The 12,979-nt window shown below is 40.0% G+C and overlaps 1 protein-coding gene across 1 annotated transcript in view; it reads left to right on the top strand.

Moving 5' to 3' along the window:
- ADAMTSL1 (ADAMTS like 1) overlaps positions 1–12,979 on the top strand; it is a 624,112-nt gene that overhangs the window by 572,004 nt on the left and 39,129 nt on the right. Inside the window, exons 22-23 of the mRNA XM_075279894.1 lie at positions 2,020–2,148; positions 11,469–11,648. Of these exons, the coding sequence (XP_075135995.1) occupies positions 2,020–2,148; positions 11,469–11,648 (309 nt within the window). The remainder of the gene's footprint in view (positions 1–2,019; positions 2,149–11,468; positions 11,649–12,979) is intronic.

Here is a 12,979-nt window from a genome sequence, read left to right as displayed (position 1 = left end):
GGGCTCACGTTAATGGCCAGAAAAGTGAATTTTGGAAGGTCTTACCACATCACACACACACATCCACAATGACAGTTAAGGGTGGGTACTGTTGGATTTTCCATTACCTATTCCATCTCTGGTTGTCATGGCCAAGGTGATTTAAAGGGGTGCTTGTTAAGGTTTCATTAGAGTAAAATTTGGGTTTCTGTCCATCTAATTGGGGAGGAAAAAAGGTTTCCAGGTACTTTTCCACTTTCATAGTGGGGTTTTTGAGCGTGGAAAGTGTGTAGTTGATGGGCTGTGATGTTGGGGTAAAAGTGTGACTTGGGCTTGTTAGATGCCCCCAGGCATGCTTCCCCTGCTGTCCCAGTTGCCTTCCAGAGCTGTTGTCATCATTTGCTGAGGTGTGATAGTGGACTTGGTGACCCTCCTGAGTCGAATAGTGGTTTTCCCATTAACAAGTATTTTTTCCCCATAGACTATAATGGGGTTTGATGTTCGATCGAACAGTCGAGTATTGAGCCGCTACTCGATTCGAACTTCGAACATTTCACTGTTCGCTCATCTCTAATCTTCACCCATGCATCTATGACATAGCAGAAGATCATTGTGACTGGTTCTTTCCTTCAGTTTGAGGTATCTGCAATGATGATAGGTAATTGGAAGTGTTTTATACTCAGCAGAGACAGCCCCAAAATTAATCTTTTACCATCTGGCATCTACTATATTCTGTAGGTTACATACAGTATTTTATTGGCTATTGTGTATGGTGGTAGTCAGCTCAACACTTGTAGAACATTTTCATGACACTGCTTACTTGAATGCAGTTTACTTACAGTTGCCAAAAGACAGAAGTTGACCTCTTTTGGCATGTGAAACCTCCAGTGACTGGTGTATATATTATAAGATGTCTCTTATTGGGTTACCTGAAAGACCACATACATTTGTTTCCCTTATGCTCCATTGAAATGTTTAAAGTCATTAGTGTATGGCGCGGCAGTAAAACTAGCGCTACCTGCTCTGTACATGGCTAGTTTGTTAACATGGTTGTTAACGGATAATGTTTCCCATTGCTTCTTGACTACCAGGCTTTTGCCCATTAGCTAAATGTCAACAAGTCTGGTTTGTGGTGTTGTGTATTTCAATACCACAGTGATTTTTCCAATTAAAGTGGCATATAGTTACATTTTCCTAAGTCTGAGGTGACTAACACCCGCTTGATTGCTAAACATTATAGTTTCTTCCCGCGGTGAAAACATAAACAGTTAACCCATATCCATTATAATGCCTCAGCTCAGGCTTGACTGTGAAAGACAAAATCAAAACATCTGTCGAAGATATTTTATTTTTGGTGGTATTTACTAGTAGAAAATGTGTGGGGCTTGGCCAGGATGCATTTCTTCTCTTTTTATGAATGATAGGTACTGCTATCTTACACATGTTAAATTAAAGTTCCCTACTCCAAGGAGGTAGTAGGAACAATCTAGCGTGTTGTAGATGGGAATAAAAACCATGTGTCAATCAATATACTTAAAGAAGCAAAGAGTGGACAACTACAGTACTTATTGCCCCATATGTGATCAATAAGGCCAGCAAGGAGTGTGTCAGGTTCACTGAACATTAAATTATTGAATGGTACAAATCTTTAATCCTGGACTGGCTCAGATTTCTGTAGGTTTATGAAGAGAATGGCATCATGATAGCTCCGTTTTCATAGTTTGCTTTGAATAGTTTTTAGTAGCTGTTCAATGGTAGGGTCATTTAGTATCCTAAGCATGAAAGAACTCTCAAGTTACTGGTATGTATTAGACATTAATAATGTGTGTCACACGTTATTGAATGCCCGACCTTACTCCACTGACCTCTAAAGGTTTGCTCTCCTGCGGTCTCCTCCATCCATTCTTGATTATCCCAGATGGTTTATAGCATGCTTTGTATGGACAGCCTGCCGCAGAACAGCAGGTTTCCTCTTGGCGCCTGCTCTTTGAACCTCTGCTATATCAGGTGACTATGATGTATTGTTTTTTTTCTCTCCAGGGAAACCATTAATAAAGACCTCCAGGACTGTGCTTATCAATATGGATGCTCCTTCCATAGCTGCTGATGTGGGTAGCGTCATAAAGACCATTCATGGAACTAATGTTACCATCCATTGTCAAGTAGCAGGTAAGTCAGAGGCGACCCAGATATGATGGATTGGCATGAGTAATACAGTATATTTTCGTGACTTTTGTTTGGTTGGACGCATGTAAAATATCAGCACTTTTTGCAATATTCGCTAAATTATTGTTGGGTATACATATATAACATGTAATTTTATACAACATAGTTTCTAGTCCACTAATGTCATATATTCTGTATTTATAGAGATGTTCCAGTAATAACATGTTATGCTCTGTCCACTGGATAGCAGGTTTCTGTTAACGTCTAGATCTTTGGGATCTGACTGTTGGGACCCCACTGATCTATGTAATGGGAGTCTCGTGTTTCTCTCAGCTGTAAGACCACAATGAGAAGGAGTTGAATGGAGTGGCCATAGAGATTGAATAGAGAGTCAGCATGCATACTTGACTGTTGCTACATTCAACTCCTTCTGGCTGCAGTCTTGTGACTGGATGTATAGGGACATGGGACCCCCATTCTGACTGTTATCACCTATCTAGTGGATAGAAAGTGGCTTGAGAAAGGTTCCTGAGAGGACCTAAACGTTGCCTGCCTTGGATTAAGCCACTTATTTTTTGGATATATCATTTTTTCTTTGTATATGGTTGGAGGACTTGCCACCCTCTCTTTTGGATTTTTTGCACCCACCTTTAATTGAGCTGTGCTGCTTTGAAGTTTTTCTCTTTCTATCTAATGAATGAATGGATAGATAGATAGATAGATAGATAGATAGATAGATAGATAGATAGGAGATAGATAGATAGATAGGAGATAGATAGATAGATAGATAGATAGATAGATAGATAGATAGATAGATAGATAGATAGATAGTAGGAGATGATAGATAGATAGATAGATAGATAGATAGATAGATAGATAGATAGATAGATAGATAGATAGAGAGAGAGATAGATAGATAGATAGATAGATAGATAGATAGATAGATTGGAGATAGATAGATAGATAGATAGATAGATAGATAGATAGATTGGAGATAGATAGATAGTATCCTTGTAAGGATACTTTTTTTTTTTGTTATCTTCATAAATTCACAGTTGCTAGTAAATTCTGCCTTTTATCATTTATCATACAGTATATCTGTAGGAAGTAATACCAAGGCCTACTTTAGCACTCATTCAAGCACCATCTATTCAAGATCAGATAATCAAATTATCAAATTCCTACTGCATATGAAGTTTTGATATTACATACGATTTCTCACCATTTGAGGCATAATGGTTATATTTTGTATACCTCCACTTCCGTTCTCTTCTTTATGCTTAATATGGCTAAGAAGTCCTGAAGGCTTGTGTGGGGAGACTACAGTCACTAGATAGTAACTGTATAGGTGGGCTGAAGTAACTTCATTTAGACTGAGAAGACAGTTGTTCTGTAGACTGTTTATAAACAAATCATCCCCCACACGGCATGAGCCGGACAGATCTGTCTGGGGCTCCGTAGTGTGATATTTCCCAGAACAGTGATGTGTGGGAATCTCTATTCACATTTTTTACTTCAGGATTGAACCTCATTATTCCATATTTCTCAGGGTCACACACTTGCTGCCTGAAAAAGAACGCTGTATGTCCGGCATTTCAATTTATTTTAAATGACATAATGGTTTAGTAGGATAGGCAGTTCTTGAGTTTGAAACATACTTTAATAGCAACAAAAAAGACATTTAGAGAGACTTGGGAACATTTACTATAAGTATCTAATTATACATCTAATTTCCTATTTACTTTTTTATTCACTTTACTATTTACTCTCTATTTTCAACACATTTACTATCATGGTGTTATACCCAGTTTATTACTTACCTTATATTGTGTCTGCAACAAAAAATTACCGTCTGTATGTATTTCTTAGACTGAACATTGGGACCCAGTCATATGGTATAATGGTCACCTGTCTCACAGCAAAACTACTTTTTTCGTACACAACAGGACAGTAATAGATGGCTACAATGCTGTGAAACCTGGTCCCCAGACATTGTCTTGGAAATGAAGTTGACATATGGTCTGTCTGTCATAGACTGTTCTGTATTTCATGCTATTCTGAAACTATTCTTACTATAATTTAAGCCAGAATTTACTGTATATTATATTATCTAATCCAGCTCATAAGTGGTATTCAGTAGATTTGACTTTCTGGTGCACAGACAGGAAAGGAAGCATCACATTTATCAAGAGGTCAGCACAGTTTAGACGATGACTAGCATATAAAACACAAGTTTTAGTAAATTCCTCCCTTTCTCTTTTGACAAAATCCAACTTTATTGCAGCCCCAACACATCATATCTAAAGATAAGACAATTGCCATTTTGGTATCACTGAATAATATGCTGCTATTGCCCTATGTCTGGTTGGGTCACCCATGACAACAGTACCTCTACATTCAACAGAAAGCAGAAATAGGAAGCAAGCAAAATGAACCCTGGCACAATCCGCTTTTGCACCCAGGCAACTTCTGCGCTATACATGATCCTAATTTGTCATACAGCCAGTTCCATGAATGAACAGACGTTATGTTATGGTTATCCCAGAAGTATGACTTAAATAAGATATTGCCGTTTCATCATCCTCTACATTTCTCATAGCATAATCCAAGTGCAGATGGAGAGGTCATCTGTAGGATCACCAGCCATAAACCTACAAAATACTAAGAGATGTGAATGTTTACTGCCCCTTAGACAGAAGAGAATAACTATGAGCATGAAGGATGAGCTGTGCAATGTAAATATGACATTTGGCTCCTGTAGCTGATGCCAGAAGACACTGGAATGGGCTGACCGTTGACAAGCTTTGATAAGCTGTAGCAGAAGGTTACTTTAGTAATAATGATGTCACACAGAGTCTTGGGGTCCCTAAAGGCAGTCAAGATGTCCCTTATAAAGCATCTTAATTGGCTTTCACTGTCTAATTGAGTTTCTAAACTGAACTGCAAATCCATGGTGTTCCTGGCAGTGGAATCTGATTCCAAATGTACAGTATACACTGACATTGAGTTGTCAGTATTATTAAGAACTTCCATGGCCTGATATAATTTGATAATTTTGACATTTAGTACTCTAAACTTTTCAGTCACTTGAACCAATTTGTTGTCATAGAAAGCCATATTTAACTTGTGCCATGTGGCCAAAGGAACTTCAATATCCGAAATTAGAAGTGTTAATATTCATATGTTAGGGAGCCTTCACACGGAGTAATGCCGGGCTCAATGTGTGCTTATTTTTACTGGCATAGAAATGCGAGGGTAGCGTTTATGTCGTGTTTACGCAGCGTTTTTTTTTACTATGAGTGTATACGCGGTGTTTTCGGCCGCGTTTTTTGCTCGCGTAAATGTTTACGCGAGCAAAAAACGCGTTACTCCGTGTGAAGGCTCCCTTAAAAGAGCCTTTGTACTGTTTCCTATTGCAGTGCTTGACCATCTTATCTTTTTATCATATTAATCATTGTAAAAAGTAAAAAAAAATCTGTAGAAGCTGTGAAAACATATACATACAGTCATGGCCGCAAGTATTGGCACCCCTGAAAACTTTCCAGAAAATGAAGTATTTCTCCCAGAAAATTATTGCAATTACACATGTTTTGTTATACACATGTTCAACTCCAAAAATGGACTGGACAAAATTACTTGTACCGTCAATTTAAAGAGGTTGTCCAGGCTTAGAGGAAGGTGAAAAAAATATATATATATACTCCCCTGTCACTAGTACTCCGCTGTCCTCCCAACACAGGCTAGTACTGCTGCTCGGCTGTCTTCTTGCAGTGCAATTCCTCGCTGGCTGTAACGTCTTGGGTCCCTTCTACTGAAGAAACAACGGAGCTGCAGGATAAGACCATGCTACAAGGCACTGCAGCATCAGGGATAGGTGAGTAGGTTTTTGGTTTATTTTTTTGTTCATTTCCCCCGTTTTAACTGAAAAATAAAATTCTAGCTTCGACAACCCTTTTAATATTTGGAAACCCTTGGAAAAAAAATAGCTGAAATCAATCACTTCCCATAACCTTCAACAAGCTCTACATGCAACATACTACATGCAACAAGTATATGCCTCTCAACTGAGTTTTCGGACCACTGTCCTGCAAACTGTTCCAGGTCTCTCGTACTTGCAGGGTGCCTTCTCCCAATAGAAATTTTACTGGTGTTCAATGGGATTTAGATCCGGACTCATTGCTGGCCATTTCAGAACTCTAGCAATTTGTTCCCATCCATCCCTGGATGCTTTTTGAAATATGTCTGGCATCATTGTCCAGCTGGAAGACCCATGGCTGAGAACGCTAACCCAATTTTCTGGCACTGGGCCCTACATTGAGACCCAAAATCCTAATCTTCAGATTTCATGATGCTTTGTACACAGTCAAGGTACACAGTCGCAGAGGCAGTAAAACAACTCCAAAACATCTTTGAATCTCCACCATATTTGACTGTTGGCACTGTGTCCTTTTCTTTGTGGACCATATTCCATTTTGGTAAAAAGTAGAATGATGTGCTTTACGAAAAAAAATCTTGATCTCATCTGTCCACAAGACGTTTTCTCAGGACTCAAGATTGTTGATATTTTTCCCTAATTTTTTATTTTAATGTAGATTGTGAGCCCCCCATAAAGCTCACAATATACATTTTTTCCCTATCAGTATGTCTTTGGAATGGAAATTCATGCAAACACAGGGAGAACATACAAACTCCTTGCAGATGGTTTTTTGCCCGTGGTGGGATTTGAACACCAGGACTCCAGTGCTGCAAGGCTGCAGTGCTAACCACTGAGCCACTGTGTGGCCCCCAATTTTTCCTTAATTTTAGTTCTCAAGTCATCAGAGATTTCATTCTCTGTGTTTTTTTAGGTGTGTGGTTCTGAAACATCCAAAGGAAATAAATATGTGTTTTTTTCTAAAACATGTGTAATTGCAATAATTTTCTAGGAGAAATCCTTTTGTGGAAAAAATTTAGGGGTGCCTACACTTATGGCCATGACTGTATATACAAATAAAATGTAGTTAAGATACAAATGTTCTTTTGCCACCTAGTGGTGGAAATTTGTAAATCCTCTATGATGTTCCTCAATTTTTTTCATTCAAGTTCATTCATGCTAAAGATGCCTGTGACAGAATAGTGTCTCATACAGGTCCCTCCATACAGTATAATGTCCCATAGTGGCCACTCCACACAGTATAATGTGCCACAGCAACACATACATAGTGATGGCTGAACAGGTTCTCATTATGAATTTGAAAAAAATTCCAGATTTGGCAAAACACGACTTTTTGAAGACCCACGATCTGCTATTATACACTTTGGTCTCATAAATAATGTCCCAGAGGGGAAAGCAATGTATCCTATGTATAGCCCAGATGTACACCACTGAGTTGTTGCAATATAAAACAAGGAAGAAGAAGCAGAAAAAAGGGGAAAAAATATATATTAAAACTTCACTTTAATAATGAATTAAAATCTATACCAAATTAAATATAATATATACATAATGGGATAGGTATAGGAGGGATAGGGTGTTCAATTGGAGCCCCTAATTTTTATAATACACCACCCTTCCTATATATCTAGGGGTATTTAATATAGCATTAAATAAATGAGTATCTCCCTACTTTGTAGATTGTAGTATATACAGTGGGGCAAAAAAGTATCTAGTCAGTCACCAATAGTGCAAGTTCCACCACTTAAAAAGATGAGAGGCGTCTGTAATTTACATCATAGGTAGACCTCAACTATGAGAGACAAAATGAGAAAACAAATCCAGAAAATCACATTGTCTGATTTTGTAAGAATTTATTTGCAAATTATGGTGGAAAATAAGTATTTGGTCAGTAACAAAATTTCATCTCAATACTTTGTTATATATCCTTTGTTGGCAATGACAGAGGTCAAACGTTTTCTGTAAGTCTTCACAAGGTTGGCACACACTGTTGTTGGTATGTTGGCCCATTCCTCCATGCAGATCTCCTCTAGAGCAGTGATGTTTTGGGGCTGTCGCTTGGCAACATGGACTTTCAACTCCCTCCAAAGGTTTTCGATAGGGTTGAGATCTGGAGACTGGCTAGGCCACTCCAGGACCTTGAAATGCTTATTACAAAGCCACTCCTTCGTTGCCCTGGCGGTGTGCTTTGGATCATTGTCATGTTGAAAGACCCAGCCACGTTTCATCTTCAATGCCCTTGCTGATGGAAGGAGGTTTGCACTCAAAATCTCACGATACATGGCCCCATTCATTCTTTCATGTACCCGGATCAGTCGTCCTGGCCCCTTTGCAGAGAAACAGCCCCAAAGCATGATGTTTCCACCCCCATGCTTTACAGTAGGTATGGTGTTTGATGGATGCAACTCAGTATTCTTTTTCCTCCAAACACGTAAAGTTGTGTTTCTACCAAACAGTTCCAGTTTGGTTTCATCAGACCATAGGACATTCTCCCAATACTCTTCTGGATCATCCAAATGCTCTCTAGCAAACTTCAGACGGGCCCGGACATGTACTGGCTTAAGCAGTGGGACACGTCTGGCACTGCAGGATCTGAGTCCCTGGCGGCGTAGTGTGTTACTGATGGTAGGCTTTGTAACATTGGTCCCAGCTCTCTGCAGTTCATTCACTAGGTCCCCCTGCGTGGTTCTGGGATTTTTGCTCACCGTTCTTGTGATCATTTTGACCCCACGGGGTGAGATTTTGCGTGGAGCCCCAGATCGAGGGAGATTATCAGTGGTCTTGTATGTCTTCCATTTTCTAATTATTGCTCCCACAGTTGATTTCTTCAATCCAAGCTGGTTGCCTATTGCAGATTCAGTCTTCCCAGCCTGGTGCAGGGCTACAATTTTGTTTCTGGTGTCCTTTGACAGCTCTTTGGTCTTCACCATAGTGGAGTTTGGAGTCTGACTGTTTGAGGGTGTGCACAGGTGTCTTTTTATACTGATAACAAGTTTAAACAGGTGCCATTACTACAGGTAATGAGTGGAGGAAAGAGGAGACTCTTAAAGAAGAAGTTACAGGTCTGTGAGAGCCAGAAATCTTGATTGTTTGTAGGTGACCAAATACTTATTTTCCACCATAATTTGAAAAAAAATTCTTACAAAATCAGACAATGTGATTTTCTGGATTTGTTTTCTCATTTTGTCTCTCATAGTTGAGGTCTACCTATGATGTAAATTACAGACGCCTCTCATCTTTTTAAGTGGTGGAACTTGCACTATTGGTGACTGACTAAATACTTTTTTGCCCCATTATATTAATGACAAATCCCAGTGCGAAACAGCTATGCTAAATGGTCAATTGTGTGTTAGCGACCAAAGTTACGTCTTGGTGCATGGATGTTATAACACATAGATCCTTAGATGACACATATCTAGCAAATGTTATAGTTGGAATGCAGAACGTTCTGCATTCCCAGCCATTGCTAAGTGCGAGAGCATCCTATATGGGAAAACGTCATGGTATCTGGGATAATCCCTACTGTATCTCACTGTACTGTATATATTGCGATTAATATATGAAAAACGGCTGTGACAAAGACAGGTAAGTATGTGTGTCACAACTAGTGCCAGAGCGTAGTGAACATATATCGGCGCAAGCAGTGAGTCACCAGCGATGCTGGAGGTACAAAATGTCTCCAGCATTTAAAAATCCCCTCTGTGTCTGTAGGCTACTATGTAATACCAGTCTGAGACAAAGTCTGGTAAGTGTATGGAGGCCAGTGATGTCAGAGCGTCTGTATGAGAAGGCTATGGCATCAACAATGGCATCAATCTCAGCCATTGTTGTCTCCACAATATTCACTGAGTGGTGAATGTCCGACAAAAGTGCATCTAGCTGCTATAAGGAAGGCATTTGAGGCATTACTAAGTATGAAGTGGTGGAATAAATTTTGTATGTCCCTCAGTATTCTATCACTGAAGCTACACCATCTGACTCACGTTTAACTGGATACTCTGCTTCTTCTAGGGTCTCATCAGACTCCACAGTATAATAAGCAGCGGCCCATTGGGGTAGACATAATACTCACCTCCCTTAAGCTGCAGCCCACACGTCCCAACTCTCTTCGGACCCTTTCCCTACAGATTGATGTCAGGGATACATGGGTCATGTTGGCATAATCCTTCTGGTGTCTGCGTTATTACACTCAGACCCCAGAGTATAATAATAGTAGTTCCAACTTGGACGTGTTCAGTTTGAACAAAACTGCCAGCCAAACAAGATAAATTTTGTGAGGTTCACCTGACAAACACTCACCTCCAGACTCCCATATCCCACTTCAGTAAGCAACTGTGTCAGCCAACACACTTGATTATGGGACTGAATTATAATGAGGTCAATTGATCAGTTGCTTACCAGTCAGCCCCCTTACAGTCATGGGCCCAAGCAATCACCCATCTCAGGGCTCCTTCACATCTGCGACTGGTCTCCGTTCTGCAGGTTCCCGTTTCCTGCACAAAACAAGACAGGAAACGGGAACCTGCAGGCATGTTTCAAACCCATTCATTTGAATGGGTTTGAAAAGTGACCGGCCATGAGCGCCGGTGAGCATTTTATGCTCTCCGCGGTGAAACCAGTTTTTTTTTTATTTTTTAACTGGACACAGAGTCGGACATGCAGTACTCCGTGTCTGGTTTAAAAAAATCTGTTTCGCTGCGGAGAGCTCAAAACGCTCACCGGCGGTCACGGCCGGACTCGGCATGACAGGTTTGCGTCTTCTGCATGCAGATGGAAACCTGATAACGGAGTCCAGACGCTGGTGTGAACCAAGCGTCACACATATTATAACACCCTAACACACCCTGACACCAAATATTAAAATACATAATAACCAGTTTAAGAACTTAAAGAGGACCTTTCATCAGATTGGGCACATGCAGTTTTATATACTGCTGGAAAGCTGACAGTGTGCTGAATTCAGCGCACTATCGGCTTTCCCGATCTGTGCCCGGTGTAAAGAGCTATCGGTCCCGGTACCGTAGGGCTTTACAGTCAGAAGGGCGTTTCTGACAGTTAGCCAGGGACGCCCTTCTGCCCAGCAGCGCCTATCGCTATGCTGTGCTTTCTCTATCATGTATTTTATATGTATCAGCTTCTTGCAGATGCCAGTACAATTAAAATGGAGTGGCCTCAGAGTGGGCCCCCAGCATCAATGGACCTGGAGCCACTGCAGCTTCCCTGCTAGCTGTTTTGTTTAGGGCAACCTGCAGAAATGTATGAAAAGCACTAGCATGCAGCCTGTATTTTTTTTTGTATAGCACAGCATCTAGTGCTATCAGTAATTCATATATGGTTAAATTGGTTTCTATTTTATATGGCTCTTTTACTGATTTTATTCTTCTTGTAGGTCTTCCTGAGGCAGATGTTACATGGTACAAAAATAAAAGTCGACTATATCATGTGCCCCGGCACAGCGACACATCTTTGTTTATTGAAAATATAACTTATTCTGACCAAGGACAATATACATGCAAAGCAGTTAATAAACATGGGGAAGTTTCTGAATCAACGCAGCTCCAGATTATAGGTAAGTGTTTGTTTTGAAGGGAGTCAATAATAAAAAAGTCTTTGACTATGTTAACAAAAAGGATTGTCTGCCTACTTTAGAAGGTTAGTAGCCTCTACCCGAGACTTTGTCTGTGTGTTGTTGGCGTAGATGATTCATCTATATTCAGCAAATTGCTTCTGTCGATGGTCCACATGCTTCGGGATTTCGGCAGTTCTTAAGCTGTCGTGCTGCTGAACTTGTTCCTCGTGCTGTGCCTGTGATTGTTCCAGCTTCTCAGCAGCTCACCAATACGCCATATAATAAGTGTGTTTTTCTCCTCCAGTTGAGGAGAATTCTGGCTACCTTCATAGCTCTCGATTTTTTTCCAATTTTGTGACAAATTAGATTTTCTTTTTCTCGGCATGTTTAATATTGGGAAACTGCCAATTTGGATTAAAGGGGTTTTCCCATCTTAGTGTCTCAGCACGCTGCCTAGAGAACACAGAACACTTATGCATATCAGATAATATGCAGATGCTTGTACAGAATGGACTCAGGGTTATCTGTGTGTTTACATAGAGAGATAACAGACCAGGCTTTATCAGCAACCTGCAATCAGCTGAGATATTGCTGATGGCAAGACCAGTTTAATATAGTATATGAACATAAATTCATAACAGTGATGAAGCCATGTTATTTACCGGGATAACAAAGTAGCCTATGTGTTAATACAAGTTACAAACTATCTATGTACCAAATTTCATCCAAATCTGTTCAGCCATTTTTATGTGAATGAGTAACAAACACACAAACATAAAAATTTTCATATTTATAATATTAGGATTCCCATGAATCTCTAGGACTGTCATTTTATGATCAGTGGGTTCCCAACTTCTGGAACTTCCAGTGATCCTAAGGGTGGCTTCACACTACTGTGATTTGATATCCATTGTTCTCATACGTCACAGGATGAGATCAATGGACATTAAACAACATAGGCAGATCGAGCCCCCTCTATCTGGTGTCCATATGCATTCACCCCAAGTAAAAAACATGACGGAAGCTTTTTCTGGTAATGATTTTTACTATTCTGACAAATCCTATAATGGATGAGAGCAACGGACTGTGATAATGTTAGTGTAAACATAGCCTGTCCTTCTTAGAGTATTCCCTGTACATGACCACCAGTTGTGTATTGAACTGCAACCCGGCCACAAGTGTCCCAGTACAGAAAAAACTGTGATGGTAAAGAAAGACTGATTTGGTGTTGTGGCATCTTCATTCTCAGAATCATTGGAGTCCCAAAGGTCAGATCCCCATCAATCATTACATATTGGCATATGCAAGCGATTTGTCATCACTTTGTAAAA

This window comes from Leptodactylus fuscus, chromosome 1 (assembly GCF_031893055.1).
Source record: "Leptodactylus fuscus isolate aLepFus1 chromosome 1, aLepFus1.hap2, whole genome shotgun sequence".
Classification (NCBI taxonomy): domain Eukaryota; kingdom Metazoa; phylum Chordata; class Amphibia; order Anura; family Leptodactylidae; genus Leptodactylus; species Leptodactylus fuscus.
The sequence above is the reverse complement of the archived record's forward strand: the minus strand, read 5'-3'. Positions and strand labels throughout refer to the sequence as shown.